At 47.8% G+C, this 27,564-nt stretch overlaps 1 protein-coding gene and 1 non-coding gene across 11 annotated transcripts in view; both read right to left on the bottom strand.

Moving 5' to 3' along the window:
- The window catches only part of RCC1 (regulator of chromosome condensation 1), a 34,224-nt gene that overhangs the window by 2,031 nt on the left and 4,629 nt on the right, over window positions 1–27,564 (bottom strand). Inside the window, exons 3-13 of one of the 10 annotated variants that reach the window (XM_065930202.1) lie at window positions 24,927–25,482; window positions 19,256–19,385; window positions 9,273–9,354; window positions 7,190–7,377; window positions 6,833–7,012; window positions 5,961–6,057; window positions 5,726–5,848; window positions 4,431–4,586; window positions 4,021–4,140; window positions 3,522–3,674; window positions 389–2,377 (exon numbers count right to left, since the gene is read on the bottom strand). In XM_065930202.1, coding sequence (XP_065786274.1) covers window positions 2,199–2,377; window positions 3,522–3,674; window positions 4,021–4,140; window positions 4,431–4,586; window positions 5,726–5,848; window positions 5,961–6,057; window positions 6,833–7,012; window positions 7,190–7,377; window positions 9,273–9,345 — 1,269 coding nt within the window. In that variant the 5' untranslated portion in view covers window positions 9,346–9,354; window positions 19,256–19,385; window positions 24,927–25,482 and the 3' untranslated portion in view covers window positions 389–2,198. Of the gene's footprint in view, window positions 1–388; window positions 2,378–3,521; window positions 3,675–4,020; window positions 4,141–4,430; window positions 4,587–5,725; window positions 5,849–5,960; window positions 6,058–6,832; window positions 7,013–7,189; window positions 7,378–8,628; window positions 8,737–9,272; window positions 9,355–10,086; window positions 13,283–17,339; window positions 17,482–17,880; window positions 17,997–19,255; window positions 19,386–24,926; window positions 25,483–27,564 lie in introns of those variants that run through there. The other 9 variants (XM_065930197.1, XM_065930198.1, XM_065930199.1 and 6 more) reach the window with 9 other exon arrangements.
- Window positions 14,988–15,060, bottom strand: TRNAG-UCC (transfer RNA glycine (anticodon UCC)). The gene has a single exon. It is a non-coding gene; the product is annotated as a tRNA-Gly (tRNA).

The raw sequence follows: 27,564 nt of genomic DNA, 5'->3' as shown, positions 1-27,564 counted from the left end.
TAGTCACTTGAACTCCCAGGGACATTTTCCTGAGGGACAGCAATTCCAACTTCACAAGGTTGATGTGAGGATGAAATGAGCTATTATTGTATGCAAAGTGCTCAGTACAGTGCCTGGCCCATTTAAGTCCCAATTCACAAGAGTTGTTTTTAAGGAGAGGGTACTTTCAATCGGCTGTATGTCAAAAGGGAAAGCTTCAATAAATCTAATCCAAATGAACTTTTTTTGGGGGGCGGGGGAGGGAAGAGCAGACACACAGTGCCTCTTTACAATGAAAATATTAAAGTCGAAAGTTGTGAGTTTTTCCCTTCTAACAAGTCAATTTCTAATCAGGACAGGACCTGCATTGAAACTAAAAGTTTGAGGAAAAAAACAATCACAGAATACATTTTAAGTTATTTTACATCATATTCATTTTTCCAAGAGTAGCTGACATCAAGAATCCTCCTGGTGCTAATAAAACTTCCCTGCTGTACATATATAGATCCCCCATATTAGCACTGTCCACTGTAACTTTCTGCAATTATAAAAATGTTCTATAAATTTCTTAATTTGCATAGCCCCCAAACCATAGGCACTAGCTGCTTTTGACTACTGAGGACTTGCAATGTGGCTAGTAAAATTGAGGAAGTTCATTTTACATTTTTACAAATTTAAATTAAATCTAAATAGCCACAAGTAGCTACTGACCACCATACTGGACAGGTCAGCTCTATGTGATTTGGTTGCTCAAATGCCCGTGAAAATCTACATCATTATGCGCAAGTTGTTATTGTGCAGTTAATCATGTTTAATCAGTTACACTAGCTTTTGAAATGATACATCATTAAACTTAGTGTAAGTATCTCTAGAGATGTATTGTACTCAAAAATCTTGGTTTCAAATTAGGATATTAAAAGATCCATCCCATGTCTCACATACTGTACAATATAATTTTTTAAAAATCCAGTGATTCTTGAAACATAAATACCTAACAAAAACCAATCAACTCTTTTTGATTTGTCTAGAACAGCCACTGTTCCATACAAAAAACAAAAACAAAACAACAAACAACAAAAAATGAACAGCTGGCACATACCAGGACTTCTTGACATCACTAAAGTCCTAGTCTTCCCCAGGTCTACAGGCATGGGGTCATTTTGCCCTTCCCAACACAGCAGGTGCTCCCTTTTTAAAAAGCAGGGAGTGCGTAGAAAATAAGTGGCCTGTTTTATAAAACTCTAAATTTATTCAAAGTGTTAAAAGATTTCACTCTCCCCTCCAAAATACTTTACATTTAAAAAAAAGAAAATCAAAACCCTTTCCTGTTTTTTCAGCCACTGTACAAGCTGCTGCTGCCCTTTCTGGGGACCAGCCTCTACCCCTCCAACCCTCTTCCCCTTCCCTCCCTTCACTCTCGATATTGCTGTAGGTTTGTTTATAAAGCCCTCCTTCCCCTCTCCCCGCAAGTCTTGCCCTGCAGCCACAGCTACCTTTCCAGATTTCAAGCCCTTGGCTGCAGGTGAGGCAGGCTGGATGGGGGAGACTGCAGACAAGGCCTAAAGGACAGAATGCTTTGTGCTTCTGGGAGAAAGGCTGATTGGCTTTTTTCTTGATCAAGCGGAGGAGCCCTGTATTTGTTTTTGCCCCATGGGCACCTGTTCAGGGCCAAACATTTGGCGTGGGGTTGCCCGTGGCTGGGTAGCCCTGCCCCTTCTCCAGTTTCTCCCAGGCATAGGTCCATGACAGCTGGGGCTGACTGTACACTGTGTCCGCCTGTGGGTCGGGAAGGACGCGAAGAGTGGCAGAGGACCAGAGCAGGGCTCGATGGAGCCCGACTTCTCAGCGTATACGGGCACCCAACACGCAGGGGAGGAAGTTTTGGTTTTGGAGAAGCAAACCCAGGGTCAGCCAGGACCATGGGACGTAGGGATGAGGGGGAAGGTCTGACCGCATGGCTGTGGGATGAGCAACGTTCCTTCTGATAAAAACCCCTCTCCTCTCTTCCATCTATCCCACCCTCATCCTGTAGGTCCCAGGATGATTCCAGAAAAGAGGGGGGCACAAAGGGGAGAAGGGTTCTGTTCTGCTGATGAGGAAAAGGCAGGAGGTGACAGAGTACTTGGGGCTGGGAGAGGCCTGCTGGAGCACGCAGTCGTCACGGCTTCCCTGTTCCAAGAGGGAGGTTGGGGGGGCCGGGAACCAGGCCCTCAGAGGCTTCACCAGCTCTGCTCCTTGTCCTTGACTAGTAAGACTGTGTGCTGGCCCCCGCTGGACACAGTTAAGACCACACGGTTCTCCAGCTGTTTGCCTGTCATCTCCACGGGGCTCCAGGCATCTTCGTCCTGCCCCGTGCCCAGCTGGTAGTTGGTGCCCATGCCCCAGGCAAAAACACGACCTACAGGGGAGAGAAACAGGGGCAGCTGTCTCGAGGATCCCCAGCCCCAGCTTTCTGCAGGGTGAGAAGCCTGGGACATGAGGGTGCCTTCTGGGGTTGGTCTGAGGCAGTCTGGCAATGTCCCAGCCTCAGAGAAGCTGGGAGGAGGCAAGGAGACGATGGACAAAAAAGAGCTTTGTCAACCAGAGACCACAGCTGTTATGCATCGACAGAGACTTCTCCCTGCTCCCAGACAGAGCGTTCAAGGCCTGACAATGACTGGTCATTCCCCAAACCCTTACGTCACCTCCATTCCCTGAACCACCTGCCTTTGAGACTATTCTGGACGTTCTCCTTTTCTCATCATTAAGGACTAAACCTTCAAGGTGCAGTAAAAGCCCCACTTCCTCAGGAACTCTTTCCAGATAGTCCCAGATGAAGCACCTCTGCCAGCCTGCTTTCTCAAGGCCAAGTCTGTTCCCCCAGCCTTTGGTGACCACGTGTCCACACCCTCCTCTGCTGTGCTTGCCAGGACCCCAACTACTAAGCCTGCTTTCTCCTAATGATATTGTAAGTACAACTCCCTGGGAAGCTGGCAGTTACTAGGTTGTATATAAAAAGGATCACCAAGGTATAAAATGTGAAGGCATGCCTGTGTTAGGAGTCTGGAGGCCTGGGTTCCAGTCCTTCTGCCTGTCCTTGCCTGTGTGTTCACTTGTATCTGACTCTCCCTGACTCCATGGACTGTGACCCACCAGGCTCCTCTGTCCATGGATTTTCCAGGCAAGAATACTGGAGTGCATTGCCATTTCCTCCTCCAGGGGATCTTCCCCACCCAGGGATCGAATCCACAACTCCTGTATCTCCTGCGTTGGCAGGTAGAATGTTTACCACTGAACCACCTGGGAAGCCTTGCCTATCTGGGCCTCAGTAATTAATATATCCCCTTGGCTACAACACATTAAAATAATTTTAATAATGTGTTTACCCACTTTATGTCATTGAAGCCAGAGCTTCTAACAATCAGGACAGAATAATGTCATCACAAATACTGTTCTCCACATCTCAGTTCTATCGAATGGTGGGCAACGGAGCCTGCCAGGCACTGTGGTAAGAATCATGACCCCCAGACCCCAACCAGACCGACTGTGGCGGTCCCACTCACCATCCTTGCTCACAGCATACCCCACAGAGGCTCCACAGGCCACTGAGGAGACCGTGGGCAGCCTGGAGATGAGGGTGGGTACGCTCTTCTCCTCAGCACCTTCCCCAAGGCCCAGCCGCCCATACTCAGCCCGGCCCAGGCTGTATGCTTTTCCTGTGGGAGGCGGGAGAGAGACGAATGGCAGCGGGCACACTCTGGTAGGCCAGGTGAGCACCGACATCCGTGGGAGTGGGTCCCTCGATCCCAAGGTGGTGAGGAGATCTGCAGTGCCTCTCTCAGTGTGGAGGGAGGCCTGGGAGAACCTCCACAGGTCCCCACCGAACTCCCAGGTGGAAGACTCACCAGGATGCTGGCGAGTGGGGTGACCCTCACGGACCCACAATTAGCCCAATCCATGGAGCAGGCCCAGGTTCCAAGCATCGCTATTAATGGAGTGGGGCCAGGCCCGTGCCCAGGGAACACCCCCCCCCCACCCCAGAGAGGGATCGAGACCCCCTACCTTCTGAATCCATGCAGACTGTATGGTGCTGGCCCCCAGAGAAGCCCACCCAGGACTTGGTGGAGTTCTTGAAGGACGTTAGGTTCTGAGGTATAAAACAAGATTCTGTGCCTTGGGTTCCTGGGGAGGGAAGGCCAGGATGGGGGTGTCAGGGGTGACACTGTCCAAGGAATTGCCTTCTTCATCCCCTCCCTCATCACATCCGCTCATCACAACTAGAAAAAGCCACAGTGCAGCAACGAAGACCCAGCACAACCAAAAATAAATATATAAATATTAAAAACAACAACAAGTGAGGCTCTGAGAGGTCAGGTGACCCCACACGGAGGGGGCACAGTGACTGAGTGGTGGAGGCAGGACTGCAACCCAAGTCACTCTGGGCTACGCTGGAGGATGGGCTTGGGACTCACCAAGTTGATGGTAGTTGGAGAGGCCGAAGCCATATACGTGGCCCTCAGAGGAGATGGCGAAGGTGAAGTAGGCACCACAGAAGGCATCCTGGAATCTGACATGGCCCCGGCTTCCCCTGGATTTCAGCATCACACACTTGGGGACCAGGAGTCGTTCTGCAGGCAGAGAGGTCAGGGTCAGCGGCACACACACGGCCTCTCCTCTCTGCCCCATTATGTCTCCTTCACTGCTGAAGCCCTCACAGGGAGCCCAAGCAAGGAGTCTTCTCCGTAGAATACAGAAGAGGAACCTGAGGCCAACAGAGGCCAGGTGCCTCACTCAGACTCCCAGAGCCAGAGAGGTAACATTTACATGGAACTTACTGTGTGTCAGACAGCCTTCTATATGAACTCGGTTCACTTCACAACAACCCAGTGAGGCAGGCAGTTTAGAGATGAGGAAACTGTGTCTGGGGGCCCATGGCCAGTAAGGGGTAGAGCCAAGATTCAACTCTGAGGTAGTCTGGGGATCCCTTAACTATCGCTGCAGGTCCACCTGATGCAAGCCTGAACACAAGAGAATCCCTTCTGCCTTTGACCTTCAGCAGGGGGTGGCTTGCCAACTTGCCCCACTAGAGCAACCTAAGCTACCTACTGTTAGGGAAATTAAAATGGTACGGTAGTCTTGTTCAGGCTTCAGAAGTAGGGAGCAGGCCTCTGACCGACATCTACCTTGCCTGGACCCTGCTTGGACTACATGCCTACTTGTGAACACACCAATTGTTACCAGGAAGTCAAGTGGCACTGGAATTTCTTAAGCCCCTGGAGGTCTGGCCAACGCCCTGAGGTCAGACGAAATCTTATGACGCACAGGTGAAACCAACAGCATTTTGTTTGTGTGTGATGAGTGGTTTCTTTTGTTAACGAATCCTTTGAACCTAAACTGAAACTAAATCGGCAAAACACCTACCAAAGGGCTTCCCTGGTGGCTCAGTGGTAAAGAATCTACCTGCCAGGGCAGGAAGCTTGGGTTCAATCCCTGATCCCAGAAGATCCCACATGCGGTAAGCTCATGAGCCACAACTACTGAGCCTGTGCTCTAGAGCTTGGGAGCCACAACTACTGAGCCCATGAGCTATGACTATTGAAGCCTGCGTGCCCCTGAGCTTGTGCTCCGCAATAAGAGAAGCCACTGTAATGAGAAGCTGAGTACCACAACTAAAGAGTAGCCCCCGCTTGTCACACTAGAGAAAAGCACATGCAGCAATGAAGACCTAGCACAGACAAAAATAAATTAAAAACAAACAAACACCTACCAAGGCCCTGACGGCCACCACGATTGGCAAATAATTCAGGTACGCGGCCCAGTTGGCCCTGCTCCCCGGAGCCCAAAGTATAGAGGTCGCCATCAACTGTCAGCATCACCAAGTGGTCGTTTCCTGAGGGTGAGAAGAAAGCAGGGGATGCCGGGCTTGGCTGTAAGGCCCAAGGCTGGGCCAGACCCAGAAGAAGGTTCTCCAACTCCTGTCCAGAGCAAGAACCCGGACTCACCTGAGGCCACCTTCACCACGGGCATACTCAGCTGCACCTGCAGAGGCACCATGCTCTTTTTCATGGGCTCCAAGAGCCCGATCACACCATTATTGTCCTGGAAGGGAGGGCGGGTCAGTTTTCAGCCAGCCCTGCCTGTCTCATACCAGCCAGATCCAGCTTTGCAGGCACCCCCAGAGCTGTGTGGTGAAGGGCACTGGTGCCAGGTGAGGATGGAGAGGGGGGCAGGAGCTAGGCCACCTAGTGAAATACTCATGAGTGAAATCATGTGGTCTGTGATTTGCATTAAAATATCACAAAGGAGTTGGGGAATGGAAGGGAGTGAAAATCAAACAAGGTTGGTCATAAGCTGATGATTGTTCAGGCAAGTAAATAAGAGTTCAAAATAGCATTCTGATTACTCTTACATGTTTGAAATTCTCCATTAAAAAGTGTTAAAAGAGCTCCAACGAGGAAATATCAGATTCCTTTATTTCTGACATTTCAAAATAAATTGAATAACAAAGTACCAAAACAATTTTAATGCTGATCTGCTGTTTAAACCACACTCTCCTGTCCTGAACATTCTGAGATATGCCTCTGAGAAGTGTGGAAGGGGACGGGGGAGGTTAAAAGGGAGGCAATGGGTCAGCAGGCTTCTCGGCTCAGCCAAAGACCAAAGGTATCCCTGACCCACCACTTTTCCGTGACACACAACATCATAACATCAGATTCATAGGAACAGTCAGTACTGTGTACAGGGGTCTGGGTCCCAGCTCTTTCCAAGGTCTCAATCTCTCTACAAGTACAACAAGGGCATGGAGATGGGGCCCCACCAGCTATATTTAATTCTGCTTACCAGCTCCACAGCCATCCTCCAGACCCAGTCTTACCCGGAAGGAGCCCCAGAGGAAGACACGGCCATCCTCGGTGAGGGCTGCTGTGTGACTGTCTCCTGCTGACACCTGTACCACCTTCTCTTGCAGGTCCACTTTCCCAGGGACCATCTCTGAGCCCTCCACTGACGTATCCCTTCCCAGAGCACCCTCGTCATTGCAGCCGAAGGAGTAGACCTGTGCAGAGGATGCTCCCGTTAGTGCGAGGTCTGGCCTCTCAGTATCTTCATGTCTAGGCCACACCCTGCTTATCTAGCCAGCTCCATCTCTACAGAGTAATGCATATGGTTCAGAGCTCCTTCCCCAGGCCCCCCAGTCCCAGGTCCTGTCCCATCTGGTGCCACCCTGACCTACCTGGCCACTTTTGCTCAGGCACACAGTGTGCATGCCCCCAGCCTCAGCCTGCACGATGTCTTCTGGAATGGACACTAGGGCTGGCTTCTTCCTCTCCATCACATTCTCGCCCAGCCCCAGCTGGCCCACGTCGCCCTGGCCCAGCGTCAGCACCATACCTGGTTCTGTGCCGTGGGACCTATGGGAGACTGAGGGGTAAAGAAGATAGCCCCTAAGTGTGCAGGATGACGAGAGAGGAGAGGCTGCTGCACAGGCTGTGGGATAACACAGACGTGGGTCCAAATCCGTGCCTTGCCACAGAACATTAGTCAGACTTCTCTAAGCCTAAGTGTCTTCATCTGTGAAACGAGCGTAAGAAAAGTACCTATCTCACAGAATGTTTGTGAAGATTAAAAACTGAGCACATTAGAGACCTCCCTGGCGGTCCAGTGGTTAAGACCCTTCCAATAGAGGGGTGCGTAGGTTCAATCCCTGGTGGGGGAACTAAGATCCAACATGCCTCATACCCAAAAAACCAAAACACAAAACAAGCAATACTGAAACAAATTCAATGAAGACTTTAAAATATGACTCACATAAAGAAAATTTTAATTTTAAATTAAAAACCAAAAAACCCCAGCACATTTTTTTAAAAAAATCTGTATTTATTTATTTGGCTATGCTCGGTCCCAGTGCAACATGCAGGGTCCTTAGTTGTGGCCTGTGGGATCTACTTCCCTGATGAGGAATGGAACCCTGGCTTCCCTCACTGGGTGCACAGAGTCTTAGCCACTGGACTACCAGGAAAGTGCCCACCTAAGCACATTATTAATGTGTGTGGAAGGAAATGGCAATAATATACTTGATACAGAGAAAAAAATCCAGGTGGGGAGGGGAAGCGGGGCACAAGACAGCTTTTGATTGTCTGTTCTTGGTCAGGAACCAACTAACAGAGAGGGCATAATAACATCTAACAGTGCTTACTCTACGAATGTTAAATTGATTTGCAGCCCCACACATTATGCTATAGGCCTTCCATTTCAGGCTCCCATTTTATAGAAAAGGAGAACAGAGCCTCAGAGAGTGTCATAAGAGCTAATAACGAGTAGAGTTTGCAGTGAAACCAAAGCGAGGAGGCCTACATGGTCAGAGCACAGTCCTTAGTCTCCATCCTCAGGCTGTGACTTAACCACTGGACATAGGCACACTGACCCCCACTCCACTTCTATTGGGGAGCAGACACGCAGCTGAAGAGGAAAGGGAGGAGTAAGAGACCATATAGGCATTTGCAAAGAGGTACGCGCCAATCAGCGTGCGGCGCTGGGCCATCAGCCGGCCAACCGGGGCGGGGCCACAGCACCCCGGACAGCCAATGGCGTCCAGCCCCTCCCCCCGGGGGTGTGGCCACGGCGGCCAGGTCGGCTGCAGCTGCGCAGAGGGCGCTCTGGGCAGGCAGCCACCTGGTCGGGCCTTCTGGTCAGGAGGGCACAGCCCGCAGGCACCTTGGCAGGAGCGGGCGCCTGGAACACGGCGGGAGGCAACGGCCCTCACTGCCTGGTTACGAGGGTCTGCAAAAGACAGACACTGTCTGAGTGTGGGTTCACACTCCCCCCACCCTCCCAGACTGCGGGGAGCTCTCCTCCCTCACTCCCTCCAGGGTCCCCGCAGATTGGAGACCAAAGGCACGTCTCTTGAATGCTAACCAGGACACGAGCTCATTTTCCTCATGGCAGCCCAGTGAGGTTGCCCGTTTTGAATGGGGTATTCTAGTTTCAGTGAGGTTAGTGATTTGCCACAGTTATACAGCTAGAAAGTGGCAGAGCCAGGAGTGAACCCAGTCTGGAGGTCAATGGTCTTAACTAGGCATTACTGCCTAGGATAAAGCCTTAGGGTCTAGTTTTTCACTGGTACCTGAGGGCTTTTAAGCAAGTCTCTGCCCCTTTATCATTCCCAGAGGGTGGGAATCAGTGAGCTACAGGAGACCCTCACGGTGGGTGGAGTTCCTGGACTTTCTGGCCCCTTGGCTTCAAATCTCAGGGAGGAAGGAGCCCAGTACCAGATTCTGGGGATGCCAAGAGGCCACCCATACTAAGGGCCAACTTACCCTTCACCTTCTTGCTTTTGGGGAGGGCATCTTCTGGGGGAGACCTTCTCTTAGCTATACGCTTGGGTGGCATCTTCTTGTCCTGAAAAACCCAGGCAAAGACTCCATGTCAGAAATGGCTCTATTAAGGCAATATTTATCAAAACCCCTTAAAAAAGTGAAAAGAAATGCCTAGCAATTCCACTTCTCGGAATTTACCTGAGGAGAACCAAATAATAAATAAACCCAAATATTAAGTTCCACCAATATTCTCTACTGTATTCTTCGTAACATTAAAAAAACAAAAACAACAAAAAAATGGAACAACCCATGTACTTAGGAGTAGGGGATTGGCTAAATATGTGGCATACTGATGATAAAACAGTATGAAGCCATTAAAAGTGATGTTTTCAGAGATTTATTTACTGAATCATTGTCAAGTAACATAAGCAGACTGAAAAACAGACTATCATCCTACTTGTGGAAAAGAAAAAGCATACACAGATAAAAATACGTGGAAGGAAATACATTCAATGTTAATAATGGTAACCTCTGGAAAATGGGATTACGGACAACTTTTACTTTTTTCTTTATATCTTAATCTAAGATACAAACAGCATGACATATATTTTTAAATTTTATTATTAAAAAATTAAAACACTGAAGAACATTCAATGAACATCACAACTCCACCCAACCCCAACATAACCACTAGTAAGTCTGGTGATACATTACTGTTATAATCAGACCACACACACACTCACAGCTATATTTTCATTAAATAAAACCAAACCAGACGACTTTCTCAACCGCAGTCCAGTCGTTAGGAACCTACCTGCCAATGCAGGAGACAGAGGTTCGATCCCTGGTCTGGGAAGACTCCACATGCTGTGGAAACTAAACCCATGCACCACAACTACTCTGCCTGCATGCCCAAGAGCCCACGCTCACAACGAGAAACCACTGCAATAAGAAGCCCATGCACCGTAACAGAGGAGCCCAGACTCACTGCAACTAGAGAAAGTCCGTAGGCAGTAATGAAAACCCAGTATAGCCAAAATTCAAATAAATTTAAGAAACAAAACCATCTGTGCCCTTTGATCCAAAATGCCACCACTCCTAGGAGGAACCTGGCTTTCCTTTAAACCCATCCAACAAGAGAAAAACACTGCATATACACTCACACTATCATACAAACACCTGGTGTTACAAAAGGGGGAAAGGAAATCACCTCTGGGTGACATGAAGGGTTGTGGCAGCTCGCAGGATCCAGGGCAGCTGAGCTGTCAGTCCTGACTGCCTCCTTGCTTCAACTAACTGGTGTTGCCTTCTCAAGGCCGCTAAGAACAGACACTCTGCCCTATTGTCTCAATTTCAACCCGGCCCAAATTGGGTCAAAAGCCCTTTTTCCTCCACATAAGCAGTTTCTGAAAGAAATCTTTACTGAGCCCTGGTTTTTAAGGTTATGAAAGACGGCTGTCTAAGCCTTAAGGCTCCCAAACTCTGTGATCCCTCTGAAACTGATAGCAGGGCCCAGGCAACTTGCAGCTATCCAGATGCAAAAGCGGTAGAGCAAGTGGTGGTTAAGAGGAGCCAGGCTATCTATGTACTCAGCTACTTTCTGGCTGTTTGACCTTGGACAAAGTTACTTAAGTCTCTTCACCAGTTTCCTCCTCAGTAAAATGGGGATAGTAATTACTCAAAATCACTGTGGATGGTGAGTGCTGCCATGAAATGAAAGACCCTGATGCTGGAAAAGATTGAGGCAAAAGGAGAAGGGGGCGGGAGAGGATGAGATGGTTAGATAGCATCACTGACTCAGTTCAGTTCAGTTGTTCAGTCGTGTCCATCTCTTTGCAACACCATGGACTGCAGCACGCCAGGCTTCCCTGTCCATCACCAACTCCTGGAGCTTACTCAAACTCATGTCCATCGAGTCAGTGATGCCATCCAACCAACCATCTCATCCTCTGTCGTCCCCTTCTCCTCCCGCCTACAATCTTTCCCAGCGTGCCTACAATCTTTCCCAGCGTCAGGGTCTTTTCAAATGAGTCAGCTCTTCACATCAGGGGGCCAAAGTATTGGAGTTTCAGCTTCAACATCAGTCCTCCCAATGAATATTCAGGACTGATTTCTTTTAGGATGGACTGGCTGGATCTCCTTGCAGTCCAAGGGACTCTTAAGAGTCTTCTCCAACACCACAGTTCAAAAGCATCAATTCTTTGGCGCTCAGCTTTCTTTATAGTCCAACTCTCACGTCCATACATGACTACTGGAAAAACCATAGCCTTGACTAGACGGACCTTTGTTGGCAAAGTAATGTCTCTGCTTTTTAATATGCTGTCTAGGTTGGTCATAACTTTACTTCCAAGGAGTAAACGTCTTTTAACTTCATGGCTGCAGTCACCATCTGCAGTGATTTTGGAGCCCCCAAAATAAAGCCTGTCACTGTTTTCACATCTATTTGCCATGAAGTGATGGGACCAGAAGCCACAATCTTAGTTTTTTGAATGCTGAGCTTTAAGCCAACTTTTTCACTCTCCTCTTTCACTTTCATCAAGAGGCTCTTTAGTTCCTCTTCGCTTTCTGCCATTAGGGTGGTGTCACTGACTCAATGGACATAAAGTTCAGCAAACTCCAAGAGATAGTGGAGGACAGAGGAGCCAGGCGTGCTGCAGTCCATGAGGCTGCAAAGAGACATGACTGAGCAATTGAACAACAATAGTACCTACACCTTGTTATGACTATGACTAAATGAGCTAATACTGTAAAAGTAATTACAGGGCGGTTATCTCTGGGTCGGGAAGATCAACTGGAGGAGGGCATGGCAACCCACTCCAGTATTCTTGCCTGGAGAATCCCATGGACAAAGGAGCCTGGCAGGGTACAGTCCATAGGGTTGCAAAGAATCAGACAAGACTGAAGCGACTTAGCATGCACACATACAATCACAGGGGAGGGTAGGGGCTCAATAATCAATGCTGGTGTTTAAACATCTAGGGTCTGTTCCAGGTGATGCTTGGGCACAGCTAATCTAATCTTACCACCTCCCCTCCATTTTAAAGAAAAGGGATGGAGACTTTAACCAAGGCTATAAATGGCAAGAGAATTCTAAGAATCCTTCTTAGGCTCTACTGTGGGCCTAAATAGCACCTCATCCTTCCTTCCTTCCAGTAGGTCCTAGAGCCTCAGCCTTTCCAGCTCCCCGTTCCATGGTGTATGAACATGAGGTCAACAGCCTGGAACCTCCAGGCCCAATTCTGCTGGCTACCCTGGGGGAGGACGACAAAGTGCCGAAGACAAGGAAGTAGCCAAAGGCCTGGAATGCCCCAAGGCTGTGTGGGCTGAGCCTCTGCAGGTTGAGCTTCTGCAGGCTGAGACTGGCCCAGTTTTGACTTTGTTGAGGTGGCAGTTCTGTGTTTCATGCAACTTTCATTCTCCGAGGGCGGCACTCCTCGCCTCCAACCGGCCTCTTTGAGACCCGTCTTCCCACACTAGAAATGCATCTTCACTGGGATCAGGTCAGCTGTGCAGTGTGGTGTGATGAATAGGTAAGGTGATATAGTAGGAATACCCCAGGGACACAACAATGCAAATGTATTTAATGCCACTGAACCATGTACAGTTAAAAATGGCCACAACGGTAAATTTTATGTTATGTATAGTTTATCACAATGAAAAAAAAAAGAGAGTAACTGGGATAGGGGAGGAGATATAGGTCAGATAGGTGACATCTGGGCTAAGACTTGAAATACTAGGCAAAGAAAGCCAGCAGGGGAAGGCCTGGACAAAAGCATGTGATGTGCTCAGGAACCTGGGGAGGCCAGCAGGGCTGCAGCTGGACAGTGATGGATCAGAGGCACAAGAGGAGCAGGGAACAGGTTGTACAAGGCCTAGTAGGGAAAACAGACAAACGTTAAGAAGACTGTCTCATTAACAACTGTTCTGGAAGGGACTGGAAGAGGAGGCGATTGCAGGCATCCAAATGAGAGAAGTTGGTGACATGATTTGGTCTCAGGCAACAAAGAAAAATACACAATTTAGGAGACAGGCTTGCTTTGCCAGTGGATTGGATGTAGGGAATGAGGGTGGGGGAGGAACTTAGAATGACTTTTTCATCCTAAAATATCCAGGGGATCCTGGGAAGGGCCCCCTTGATCCCCCTATGAACTTGGCCCAACACAAGGACTCCCAGGCTTTGGCTTAAGTAACTAGGTAGATGGTAGACTTCAGTTACTGAGAAGACTGGGGGACAGACTGACAGGAGAGAACGGGAGGCCCATCTCGCCAGGCGTTTTTGTCAAATGTGAAGTGTGCGGGAGCTGACCGAGAAGGGATGTTAAGTTGGCAGAGCTGGATGGGTTAAGGAGTGTGGGATACACCAGGGACCCACTCTTTCCAGTAAACAGCTCCTAACCCTTGGCCAGGTTGGCCGCGGTTCACTAGGTCTGGGGCCCTGTTCTGCCAAAGGCATGTTTCCCCGTCAACTCATCAGAATGACCTGTAGCCGTCAGCTCTGCTGGGGAGGGAGAATGAGAAGGAGCTTGGAAAAGTACTCACAAGAAGTTAAGTGAAAAAACAAAACAAAACAGGAAATAGAATGGTATCAGCACATCAGTGCTGCTGTTGGGTTGACCTATGGGAAAGGCCTGGAGTGGAGACAGAAAAACTAAAGGTTATAGGAGGTATTCAGTGTCATGGATCATTAACCAAAGAAAAAAAAAAAACCAAAACATGTTATTCTGCTAGACACTCAGGATCTTTTTTAAAAGACCTCCAGGGTCTGGTACTGACACAACTTCTGGCCTCACCTTATCTGTCACACCCTCCCTTCTCATAATCTTAGACTGCTTACTCTTCTCTCCATACCAAGTGCATCTCCATCCCACTCCAGCCCTATCCTACTGCAAGAATTTCTACTCAAAGTTGCCTCCACTGGTATACTACCTCAGATCCCTCTCTCAGTCCTAAAGGAATCATAATCATTTAACCAATCTGCTTCTTCAGATGAGTCTCTTTGGGGCACTGGCCACACCTACCCTCTAACAACCTTTAACTTCTTGCAACAAGCTGAAGAGGGCTCTGTCACTTTTATTTAACAGCTGAGGGAACCGAGGCGCAGAGAAGTAGGTTTACTTGTTTAAGCTGGCACAGCCAGAAAAGAAAGCCAGGAATGGAATCCAGGTATATCTGATAATTAAAAGCAAAAGAACGGTTGGCTAAAGGCAGGTCATGATCCAGGCAGTGATCGAGGCAGCCTGGACAAGGCTCCCCAGGATTCCCTATGAACCTGGCCAAAGGCAAGGAGCAGAGGGTGGGAGCCTGCTGAAAGGGACAAGATGGTGGGTGAGAGCAAAGGGGAGACATGGAAGCAGTGAGGGCCTGGGAGAGTGGGCCAGGTGGGCAACAGATCTGCTGAAGCACGTGTGGAAGGACTGACCACAAGCACAGCTCCATGCCGCGGTGCAGAGCGCACTGGCTCTCAAGTCCAGCCCACCTGAGTCCCCTTTGAACTTGAGAGTCTTCGTCTCTCAAAGGGAGGACTCCAGGCATTGCAGTGTCTATGAGCAATCCCGGAGGCAACGCGGGGGATGAAGGGGCACCTTCTAAAAGGTGGAGCCCTGTACCCATGACCCACATGCATGTTTTCTACCGCACAAATCAGTCCTTTGGACAGACTTCCTCTCTAACCACCCTGGGTGTGTTTTATTTATTTGTTTATTTTAGTTTTCTTAGTTCCTTGACCAGGGATTGAACCTGTGCCCTCTACAATGGAAATGTGGCGTCTTAACCACTGGACCACCAGGGAAGTCCCTGGGTGTGTTTTCTTAACTAGACATTGAGAGTCTGGGCTGGGTATAAGTCCTAGTCTTGTCCCCACACCTCACTCCCCAACAGACACAGCTTCCATCTTCAAGGAGTTCACAGTCTGGAAGAAGCATGTGATGCAATCTCAATCAGTCAGATACAGAGTCAACTTCCACTAACAGACTCCTAAGGTGAAGAACTGATGCTTTCCAATTATGGTGCTGAAGAGGACCCTCGAGAGTCCTGTGGACTACAAGGAGATCAAACCAGTCAATCCTAAAGGAGATCAACCCTGAATATTCATTGGAAGGACTGATGCTGAAGCTGAAGCTCCAATGCTTTGGGCACCCAATGCAAAAAGCCGGCTCACTGGAAAAGACATTGATGTTGGGAAAGATTGATGGCAGGAGGAGAAGAGGGCAGCAGAGGATGAGATGATTAGATAGCAACACGGACACAATGGAAATGAATGTGAGCAAACTCTGGGAGATGGCAGAGGACAGAGGAGCCCAGCGTGCTGCAATCCATGGGGTTACAGAGTCAGATGTGACTTAGGGACTGAACAACAACATGTGCCAGTCAATCCTGGAATACTCACACTCTGCCCTCAGAGGTGTGATCATCCTGGCTTTACAGACATGAAAGTGAAGGCTCGGGGGATGACAGCCCAGGTCTGCCGACCACTCCCCACCAGGACCAGAGCATCCCCCCATCCCTTCTCCCTGGGCCTGTTTCTTCATTTGGTAGACTAGACAGTCTACCAGGGCCCTTGTGTTCCTGCTGTGACCCCCTGTGACCTCATCTCTGCAAAGGGAGACGGCGATCTCTCCAACCACAGCAGCTGTCCCCACCCAGTCACCCCAATGTCAGGAGGCAGACACTTGCCAGACGCAAGGGCTGAAGAATCTCTTTGTGAGGAAAGTCCCCTGGGAGGGAAGGGAGGAGAGAGGTTCTGTTTGTCTGTCAACAAACACTGGGGGAGCAACTCCTTCCTGCCTGATGTCAGGCACAGAGCTGGTCAGATCTCACCCAAGAGATCCTTACCAGGATCCCCCTTCAATACAGAGGGGGTGGTGGGTGGTGGTGGTTTAAGTTGCCAAGTTGTCTCCGACTCTTGGTGATCCCATGGACTGTAGCCTGCCAGACTCCTCCATCCATGGGATTTTCCAGGCAAGAATACTGGAGTGGGCTGCCATTTCCTTCTCCAGGGAATCTTGCCCATCCAGGGATCAAACCTGGGTCTCCTCCATCACAGGCAGATTCTTAACCAACGGAGCTACCAGGGAAGCCAAAAATATAGAGGGGAGCCTAGGCTTAAGTGCATTCATTTATTCCAGCAGAATGAGGCTACACCTTACCCCAGGTGTTAGAACCACAGCTTTATAGGATACTAGTAACTCTCTTATCTTCATCTTACAGGTAAGGACAAGGCCCAGGGGGATTAGGTGGATGGCCCAGGGGTAGCCAACTAGGAAGCTGCAAAGCTGAACAGGATTCCTGCTCTTGGGATGGCTTCCCAACAAGAGCATGGAGAACTCCTAGTTTACCTTTCCAGACTCCACTCTGATGTCCTTCTTGGGTAAAACCGTTGCTGCCTTCTCCGCCTCACCCAGCGCTAGCACTCCAGGGCTTCGAGACCCAGCCCCTGCTCGATCATCTTGCTCTTCCTCTCCCGGTACCCTGGGCGCCAGTCAGACTTAAACACCGTGGTATCTCTGATGACAACACTCACCCACGCCTTCCTGCGTTTGCACGTGCTGTGTTCCCTGCCTGGATCACCAGAAACCCTCCACCCTCGGTCCGCCCGAGTAACTCCTCTGTTCCTTCAAAACCCGGGCCAAGAGTCACCTCGGCTGGAAAGCCATCCCTCATCCTCCTGCCCAGGCTTGGGTGAACGTCCGAGTTCCCCATCCACACTCCCTACACTCGACTTCTGCTATAGGCACTCAAGGAACACTTGGAGCACCTTGGTTAATAACCGCCAGGAGCAGCGAGCGCCCCGGCTCCATGGGCACACCTTGGGGATCATCCTGGACAGTAATTGTGGCCCCACATGGGCCTCCGCAGGGAAGGCGGGGAGCTCGATCACGGCCACCCGGGGCCCTTTCACCATCTTCCCCAGCCCTGCACGCGCGGCAAGGAGGAGACCGCCAGCGACTAAATCTGCTGACAGATGAGTTGATGCGGAGTTCCCGGCACACCTCTGCCACCGGTCAACAGTCGTGGCGGTGCCTGTTGACGCTGAGATTTCGCTCCCTACGCAGACCCTCGGCAGCCTACCCTCGAGCTCCTCGAGCCGACCCTCGCCGGGCGGGATTCCCACCCGCTCCGCAAATCGCATTCTCGAAACCAGTGCTGGACTTTTTAAAATCACTTTCCCGCTCCGGAAACGCCGCACCGCCGGGGCTCCCGCCCCGGCCCGGGAGGCGCGCGGCTCTACGCACCGCGGGCGCCGAGGTCACTGCGGCCGCGCGCAAAACCCCGGCCGGCCGCGCTCGGGCCATTTGAATCTCCCGCCCCCGCTGGCGGCGCGGGCCGGGCGTGCGAGGCGCGGCGGCGAAGGGGCCGCGCGGCCCTCGCTCGGGCGAGGCGGGGCCCGGGCGGGCGGGCTGGCTCCAGGGCGCCCCGCGGGGCCGCAGACCGACTCGCCTGCACCCCCGCCTCCCAGCCGCGCTGGCTTCACGTGGGGCCGGCACCGCGCCACACGGACGCGCGCGGGCAACGGCCCCGGCCGGTCGCCGCCAGCCGGCGCCCCCGGGCTGTGCCCGCCCCGCGCGCCGCCCCCCGCCCCGACCCTCCGTGCGTGACTAGCGCGACCTACCTCGCTGCAGGTCCGCCACAAGGAACTCCTCCGCTCGCCGGCCCGGCCGCGAACTGCCCCAGAGCATGCGCTCTGCGGGCCTCCGGCCCCGACCCCGGGCCAGAAAACAAAGAGCCCGGCGCCCCCTGGCGGCCGCCCCGGGAGGTGCCGGTGGCGCGATCCGGCTAAGGCGCTCGCCACCGGGCTCTTTCCGCCCTGGCCCGGGGTTACAGAGCGGATGTGTGTTTTGAAGACCCTAAACTGGAACGAGTGGACTGACAACCAGAAAGACTGCTTGAAATCAGGGTTTGTCTGGGAAAAAATATGGTATGGGAGGGACGGTACGGATAAAAGAGACACTGATCGTCCCTGCTCTCAAGGGGCTTTCCGTCAGAGAAAGATGAGAAGTCATAGACTGTCGACAACTCTCAGGGCCGTGACAAGGGCTGTTGTGGCAAGGGTACGCACAGGGCTATCCAGCTCAGCTGGGACTTAAGGAAGGCTGTCCAGGCGAAGCCAAGAGGGCCGGGCATCCTAGGAGGAGCATCCTCGCGAGGACAGGGAGCGATGAGAGCCTCTGGTGGGTTGGGGAACTGCCCAAGTCTGAATGGGGCAGAAGGTGCCATGGGAGGGACTTAGCGGTTTCCTCTAAGGAGACCGCCTCTATCCTGGGGAAATGGGGAACTCTGGAAGGGATCTGAGCACATGAGTGACGGGAGCAGATTTTTGATTTGGAACAAAATGGAAAACGGGCTTGGGCAGAGGGGAAACCAAGAGTGAGGCAGGGAAGCCAGATAAGAAGGAGGAGGGTGTGAACTGAGGTTGCCAACTAGTGACGGAAAACAGGCCAAGCTGCCTACCCTTCTCTTGTTAACATGCTCCTTCTTCAGGATGGATTCAAAGAGTTCTTCAGGATTTCAAGTTCCCTGTGGTCACCTTTCAGGCCTTTTCACTGTGTCTGGGGGTTTCCCAGGTCAAAGGAGTGACGTCTGCAGAAGGGTGTTTTCTCCATTTCTCGTAGACTCTTGACTCTGAAAGTCATGCTATCATTCCTGAACTCGAGATGGACACTTTTGATGAGTGTTTGAAGTGAAAGTGTTAGTCACTCAGTCCTGTCTGACTCTTTGTGACCCCATGAACTGTAGCCCACCAGGCTCCTCTGTCCCTGGGATTTCTCAGGCAAGAATACTGGAGTGGGTTGCCATTTCCTCCTCCAGGGGACCTTCTCATCCCAGGGATTGAACCCAGGTCTCCTACACTGCAGGCAGATGATTAAAAAAAATTTTTTTTTAGTACCATCTGAGCCACCAGGGAAGCTCCTGATGAGTATTTACCAGCTGAATTTCTTCCACAGAGAGCCCACCCTAAAGCACTCCCCATTTTCAAGGTTTCTTACCTCCTCAAGTTTACTTCTGCCTCCATCACAGACTCCCTTTTTGGATAATATGCTGTGAAATTCCTCCAAGTTTTAACCCTGGGATCTCTGTCTCTGCTGTCTTCCTCCAAGATCTTATTCATTCACATGGCTTGATGTAATTATAAAAATAAGTATCATTACCTATTTTGTAAAACCTCTAACTTGAACTTCAGACACACATCCACCCATTAGTACATTTGTTCTTCACAAAACTCTTGACAGTTAGAAAATGAAAAAAAAAAATGCGGTTCAAAGAGGTTAAGCAAGTTGTCTGGGGTCATGATACAAGTGATAGAAGGAGTTCAGAAATCTTGTTCAGGGCTGAGCCACCACCTTTTAACTGAGATGACAGCCCATCTGGTCTGGTACTGACCTCTACGCTAGGTTTTAGTCTTATGGCTCTATGCAGAAGACTCAATACACCAAATAAAAACTCATTTTCCATGGATGAAGACTGCCCACCCTCACCCTTCATCCTTCAAGCCAAGGTTAGAAGTTTCTTATTTAAACTTCAACATCTTTCCTGGTTCTTCCCTCTCCTCTCCATGTTTTATTTCTGCCCCTCTGGCCTTCATTTCATTCCACCAAGATCCCCAAGTTAGTCTCCCTAAATCGTGACTATGAGATAGTGACACTTGCTTAAAAATCTGTAAAGATTCAAATATTTCTTTTTTTTTTTAACTTTTCATTTTGTATTGGGATATAGCTGATTAACAATGTTTGACAGTTTTAAGTGAATGGTGAGGGGACTCAGCCATATGTACACATATATCCACTCTCCCCCTAACTCCCCTCCCATCCAGGCTGCCACATAACACTGAGCAGAATTCCCTGTGCTATACCGTAGGACCTTGTTGGTTACCCATCTTAAATATAGCAGTGTGTGCATGTTCATCCCAGACTTCCTAGCTATCCTTTCCCCCCATCCTTCTCCTCAGCATCCATAAGCTCATTTTCTAAGTCTGAAGACTTACATATTTCTTCAGTGCTGTGTTAGGAGCACCAAATGCCCCAAGGGGTTGTTTTCCCATCTCCCCCTTGGCCTCTGCACTGTCCTCTCAACATGCCCGTGCTCATTCCTGCTTCCTCACCTTTCCTACCAGTGCGTTCTCTCCTGTCTAGCTGAATTCTTGATATATATATATATTTGATTTTTACAAATATATATATATACAAATATACAAATACAAATATATATATATTTTACAAATATATATATATCAAATATATATATTTAAGGCTAAATTTTATTTGCCATCTCCATGAAGCCTTCTTTGGCCCCATTTATCTTATCTTCTTTGAACATAAATATTAATTTTTCACTCTATTATTGTTGCATTTTATTTACTGAACATAAACCATAGTGAGGACAGTCAATTGAATCTGACCTAGAAATGACACAGATGATAGAATTAGAATTGAATGATATTAAAAGTTATTCTAACTGTATTCCATATGTCCAAAAGTTAAGTAGACATGGAAAATATAAAAAGATCCAAAGTAAACTTCTTGATAATATCTAAGATGACAAATATAGTGGATGGGATTAATAATAGATTAGATATTGGAAAAGCAGTGATTAGTGAACCTCATGCATAGCAGAAGAAACCATCCAAAATGAAACATAGAAAAAATTTTTAAGTGAAAAGAGTATGAGTGAACTATGGAATAACTTTAATAAGTGGCCTACTCTACAGGTAACTGGAGACCCTGAAAATAGGAGAACTGGGAATAAAAATATATGAAGAGGGGACTTCCCTGGTGGCCCAGTGGCTGGAATTCCATGCTCTCAATGCAGGAGGGCAGGGTTCAATCCCTGGTCAGGGAACGAAGATCCCTCATGCCATAACTAAGACCCCGGCACAGCCAAATAAATAAATAAAATGCTTTTTGTTTTTTAAAATATATGAAGAAATAATGGCTAAAAAAATGTTCGAACTATAAACCTATAAACTATAAGCCAACAGATGTGTGATAAAAAATAAATGTGGTCTGGAGACTTCCCTGGTGGTCCAGTGGTTAAGAATTCACCTTGCAATGCAAGGGATGGCAGTTCGATCCCTGGTCCGGGAAGATCGTGGGCTCTTAGCAGTGGAGCAACTTAGCCTGCATGCCACAGCTACTGGGCCTGTGCTCTAGAGCCCGAGAGCCTCGACTACTGAAGCCTAGTGCCCTAGAGCCTGTGCTCCACAACAAGAGAAGCCACTGCAATGAGAAGCCCTCGAACTGCAACAACAAGTAGCCCCCGCTCGCTACAACTAGAGAAGGCCTGAGTGCAGCAATGAAGAGCCACCACAGACAAAAATAATAAAAGAAAAAATAAAAATAAATGTGGTTTGAACACTCCAAATAAAAGACAGAGATTGTCATAATAAATAGAAAAAGCAAGACCAAACCACACACTGCCTACAAGAAATAAACATTGAACATAAACAAACATAGCTGACCCTTGAACAACAGTTGTGAACTGCACAGGTCCAGTTATACTCAGATTTTTTTCAATAAATATGAACTATGTACTACAGTACCACACAAGCCAAGGTTAGTTAAACTGGAAGTTGCAGAATCACAGATATGGAGGGCCAATACAGTCGCACCCCTTTGTTGTTCAAGGGTCAACTCTACACAAATAGATTAAAAGTAAAAAGACAGAAAAAGAGACTCTGGTAACACTAGTCAAAAGAAAGCTGGAGCAGCTATATTAATAGCAAAGTAAATTTTAGAGCAGAGTATTATAGAAATAAAGAAGGTCTTTTGAGTCAGTTGGTGTGAGGTGGATGAACCTAGAGTCTGTTACACAGAATGAAGTAAGTCAGAGAAAAACAAATATCGTATATTAATGCATATATATGGAATCTGGAAAAGTGATACGGATGAACCGATTTGCAGGGCAGGAATAGAGCTGCAGACATAGAGAACAGACTTGTGGACACAGCCGGGGAGGGAGAGGGAGGAACTGAGAGAGGAGCCTTGAAACTTACACATTGTTGTTGTTTAGTTGCCAGGTCTTTTGTAACCCCATGGACTGTAGCCCTCCAGGCTCCTCTGTCCATGGGATTTCCCAGGCAAGAATACTAGAGTGGGTTGCCATTTCCAAGATCCTCCCTGGATCTTCCCAACCCAGGGATCTAACCTGCATCTCTTGCTTCTCCTGCATTGGCAGGAGGATTCTTTATCATTTCCATTACCTGGGAATTACCATATGTAAAATAGATAGCTAATGGAAAGTTGCTGAATAATACAGGGAGCTTACCCTGGTTCTCTGTGACAACTTAGAGGGGTGGGTTTGGGTGGGTGGGGTGTGAGAGGGAGGTTCAAGAGAGCGGGGACATGTGTATACTTATGGCTGATTCACGTTGTTGTATGACAAACCAACTCAATGTTGTAACGCAATTATCCTCCAATTAAAAATTTTAAAAAAGAAGGTACTTTCACTATGGTAAAGGAGAAAATCAAAATGCACAATCCTAAATATATGCAACTAATAACAGAGGTCCCAAATACATATAGCAAAAACTGACAGAACTTCTAGAGGAAATAGACAAATCCACAAAGATAGGTGGACATTTCAATAGCTTACTCTCAATATTACTGATAGGTAGGAAGAAAACCAGTCAGGATAGACTTGAACAACACTTTCAATCGATTTGAACTGATGGACATTTACAGAATACTTCATCTTTCTTCACATTCCTCAATTTTTTCAGACAGTAACATATTCATGCCTCCTGAGTGCACATGAAACAATTCCCAATATAGGCTGTACTGGGTTATAGAAAAAGTCTTGTTAAATTTAAAAAGATTCAATCAAACAAAGAATATACTTAGGCCACAATGGAAAGTAGAAACAAATAAATGAAAGATCTTTGGAAAACTCCTAATTATTGAAAAATAGACTTTTGGAATTCCCTGGGGGTCTAGTGGTTCAGTTCAGTTCAGTTGCTCAGTCGTGTCCGACTCTTTGCGACCCCATGAATCACAGCACACCAGACCTCCCTGTCCATCACCAACTCCTGGAATTTACTCAAACTCATGGCTATTGAGTCGGTGATGCCATCCAGTCATCTCATCCTCTCTTGTCCCCTTCTCCTCCCGCCCCCAGTCCCTTCCAGCATCAGGGTCTTTTCCAATGAGTCAACTCTTCACATGAGGTGGCCAAAGTATTGGAGTTTCAGCTTCAGCATCAGTCCTTCCAATGAACACCCAGGACTGATCTCCTTTAGGATGGACTGGTTGGATCTCCTTGCAGTCCAAGGGACTCTCAAGAGTCTTCTCCAACGCCACAATTCAAAAGCATCAATTTTTTGGCGCTCAGCTTTCTTCACAGTCCAACTCTCACATCCATACATGACCACTGGAAAAACCATAGCCTTGACTAGATGGACCTTTGTTGGCAAAGCAATGTCTCTGCTTTTTAATATGCTATCTAGGTTGGTCATAACTTTCCTTCCAAGGAGTAAATGTCTTTTAATTTCATGGCTGCAATCACCATCTGCAGTGATTTTGGAGCCCCCCAAAATAAAGTCTGACACTTTCCACTGTTTCCCCATCTATTTCCCATGAGGTGATGGGATCAGATGCCATGATCTTAGTTTTCTGAATGTTGAGCTTTAAGCCAACTTTTTCACTCTCCTCTTTCACTTTTATCAAGAGGCTCTTTAGTTCTTCATTTTCTGCCATAAGGGTGGTGTCATCTGCATATCTGAGGTTATTGATATTTCTCCCGGCCATCTTGATTCCAGCTTGTGCTTCTTCCAGCCCAGCATTTCTCATGATGTACTCTGCATGTAAGTTAAACAAGAAGGGTGACAATATATATCCTTGACGTTCTCCTTTTCCTATTTGGAACCAGTCTGTTGTTCCATGTCCAGTTCTAACTGTTGCTTCCTGACCTGCATGCAGGTTTCTCAAGAGGCAAGTCAGGTGGTCTGGTATTCCCATTTCTTTCAGAATTTTCCAGTTTATTGTGATCCACACAGTCAAAGGCTTTGGCAGAGTCAATAAAGCAGAAATAGATGTTTTCCCAAGACCGGGAACTGACTGTGGCTCAGATCATGAGCTCCTTATTGCCAAATTCAGACTGAAATTGAAGAAAGAAGGGAAAACCACTAGACCATTCAGGTATGACCTAAATCAAATCCCTTATGACTATACAGTGGAAGTGAGAAAGATTTAAGAGACTAGATCTGATAGACAGAGTGCCTGATAAACTATAGACGGAGGTTTGTGACACTGTACAGGAGACAGGGATCAAGACCATCCCCAAGGAAAAGAAATGTGAAAAGGCAAAATGGTTGTCTGAGGAGGCCTTACAAATAGCTGTGAAAAGAAGAGAAGCTAAAGGCAAAGGAGAAAAGGAAAGATATACCCATTTGAATGCAGAGTTTCAAAGAATAGCAAGGAGAGATAAGAAAGCTTTCCTCAGCGATCAATGCAAAGAAATAGAGGAAAACAACAGAATTGGAAAGACTAGAGATCTCTTCAAGAATATTAGAGATACCAAGGGAACATTCCATGCAAAGTTGGGTTCAATAAAGGACAGAAATGGTATGGACTAACAGAAGCAGAAGATATTAAGAAGAGGTGGCAAGAATACACAGAAGAACTGTACAAAAAAGGTCTTCACGACCCAAATGGTGTGGTCACTCACCTAGAGCCAGACATCCTGGAATGTGAAGTCAAGTGGGTCTTAGGAAGCATCACTATGAACAAAGCTAGTGGAGGTGATGGAATTCCAGTTGAGCTATTTCAAATCCTGAAAGTTGATGCTGTGAAAGTGCTGCACTCAATATGCCAGCAAATTTGGAAAACTCAGCAGTGGCCACAGGACTGGAAAAAGTCAGTTTTCATTCCAATCCCAAAGAAAGGCAATGCCAAAGAATGCTCAAAGTACTGCACAATTGCACTCATCTCACACGCTAGTAAAGTAATGCTCAAAATTCTCCAAGCCAGGCTTCAGCAATACGTGAATCGTGAACTTCCAGATGTTCAAGCTGGTTTTGGAAAAGGCAGAGGAACCAGAGATCAAATTGCCAACATCCACTGGATCATCAAAAAGCAAACGAGTTCCAGAAAAACGTGTATTTTTGCTTTATTGACTATGCCAAAGCCTTTGACTGTGTGGTCTAGTGGTTAGGACTCAGCATTTTCACTGCCATGGCCTGGGTTCAGTCCCTGGTGAGAAACTGCAAGCCCTGTGGCGTGGCCTAAACAAACAAAAATATAAACAATTAACATGTACTTTTAAGTAGCCCACAGATCAAAGGAGAAATCACAGCAGAATTTGAGAGTATTTTTAACGGATTTAAATGGAAAGAGAACATAGCAGAACTTGTGGAATATTGTCGGAGCAGTACTTAGGGGAAACTCATAGCATGAAGTGCCTGTACTAGAAAAAAAGGAAAGGTCTTAAATTAATCACCTCAGCTTCTACATTAGGAAACCAGGAAACAGAAGAAGGAACATCATAAAGATCAAAACAGAAACCAGTGAAACAGAACACAGAGAAACAAAGTCATCAACAAGTGTTTGCTATGTGCCAAGCAGCCCATTCTTTGAGGATAACTCATCTAGTAGGTTAGATGGACATCAAGTAAAAAATACTCACAGTAGAATGATACTAATGTTACCATGAGGAATTGCTCAAGGTGCCCACCCCCCTTTCAAGACAAGCTGTTCTGGGTCCTTAGGGGAAAGGGAGGTAAGGATGGTGATTGAGTTCAGACTCTAAAGATGCTGTGTGACTTTGGGCAACTAATCTAACCTTGATTGTCTTTTCTATAACAAGGATATAAAAAAAAGTCCTTGCACGTATAGTGCTATTTTAAAGCTTAAAGAATGCCTAGCATGTGGCAAATCATCATCAAATGTCAGATATCTTCATAAAGATACAAGTTCTGGGACTTCCTTGGCAGTACAGTGGTTAAGACTCCACTCTTCCACTGCATGGGGGGCCTGGATTTGATCCCTGCTTGGGGAACTAAGATCCCATCCATCAGAGGGAAAGATGTACACAAAGACAGAAAGTGCTGAAAGACAGAGGTTAACAGCCAGGAAAGGCTCTCACTCCCTAGGAAACTGCACTCACGTCTATCTCTGTTCAGTTGCTCAGTCGTGTCTGACTCTTTGCAATCCTGTGGACTGCAGCACACCAGGCCTCCCTATCCATCACCAACTCCCAGAGTTTACTCAAACTCATGTCCACTGAGTCGGTGATGCCATCCAACCATCTCATCCTCTGTCATCTGCTTCTCCTCCCAGCTTCAAACTTTCCCAGCATCAGGGTCTTTTCCAATGAGTCAGTTCTTCCCGTCAGGTAGCCAAAATATTGGAGTTTCAGCTTCAGCATCAGTCCTTCCAATGAATATTCAGGACTGATTTCCTTTACGATGGACTGGTTGATCTCCTTGATGCCCAAGGATACTCTCAAGTCTTCTCCAACACCACAGTTCAAAAGCATCAATTCTTTGGCGCTCAGCTTTCTTTATAGTCCAATTCTCACATCCACACATGACTGCTGGAAAAACCATAGCTTTGACTAGATGGACCTTTGTTGGCAAAGTAACATCTAAGTATTGATATTTTCCAGAGTCAAGTAGACCCAGGTACAATAGCAGATTTATAATTCGTTACAACTGAGACAGATTTTGTGGTGTAATGGGTACGAATTAGCTGAATACAAAAGGTGAAAACAGCTAACATTTCCCAAGGCATGGTATGATGTAGTTTACAGGTTCTGCAGTCAACTTTCTTGCTCAGATGCATGCTTTGCCACTTACTGGCTATAGAACTTGGGCATGTTCCTCAACACCAAGTTCAGTCCCCACTGCAAAATGTGCAAACACTGTACCTACTTTACAGGGATGCATGGAGTATTAGATGAAGGAATGTATATACCTTACCACACCGCCTTGTTCAAAGTTAGTAGGATATCCTGATACAGTTTTGGAGATGGGTTCAAATCCTTGCTCTATTTCCTAGTTAGCTGATCTTGGAGGGTACTACTCCTTGCATCTCCCCCTTTCTCTCCTGGATAGGTAGGGGTCCGAGTGAAATAGAGCTTGATTTAGTATCTAATTTACCTTTGGTGCATCCTGCAGTGTGAAGTCAAGTTGGGCCTTAGGAAGCATTACTATGAACAAAGCTAGAGGTGATGGAATTCCAGCTGAGCTATCTCAACTCCCTAAAGATGATGCTGTTAAAGTGCTGCACACAAACTTCACTTTATGAAGTCCCTCATTTGCTTTTAAGTCAGAGAATCTTCCTACAGGTTCATTGTACTTAGCAGA

This window comes from Muntiacus reevesi, chromosome 3 (assembly GCF_963930625.1).
Source record: "Muntiacus reevesi chromosome 3, mMunRee1.1, whole genome shotgun sequence".
Lineage (NCBI taxonomy): Eukaryota > Metazoa > Chordata > Mammalia > Artiodactyla > Cervidae > Muntiacus > Muntiacus reevesi.
This window is presented reverse-complemented; position numbering and strand designations above follow the sequence as displayed.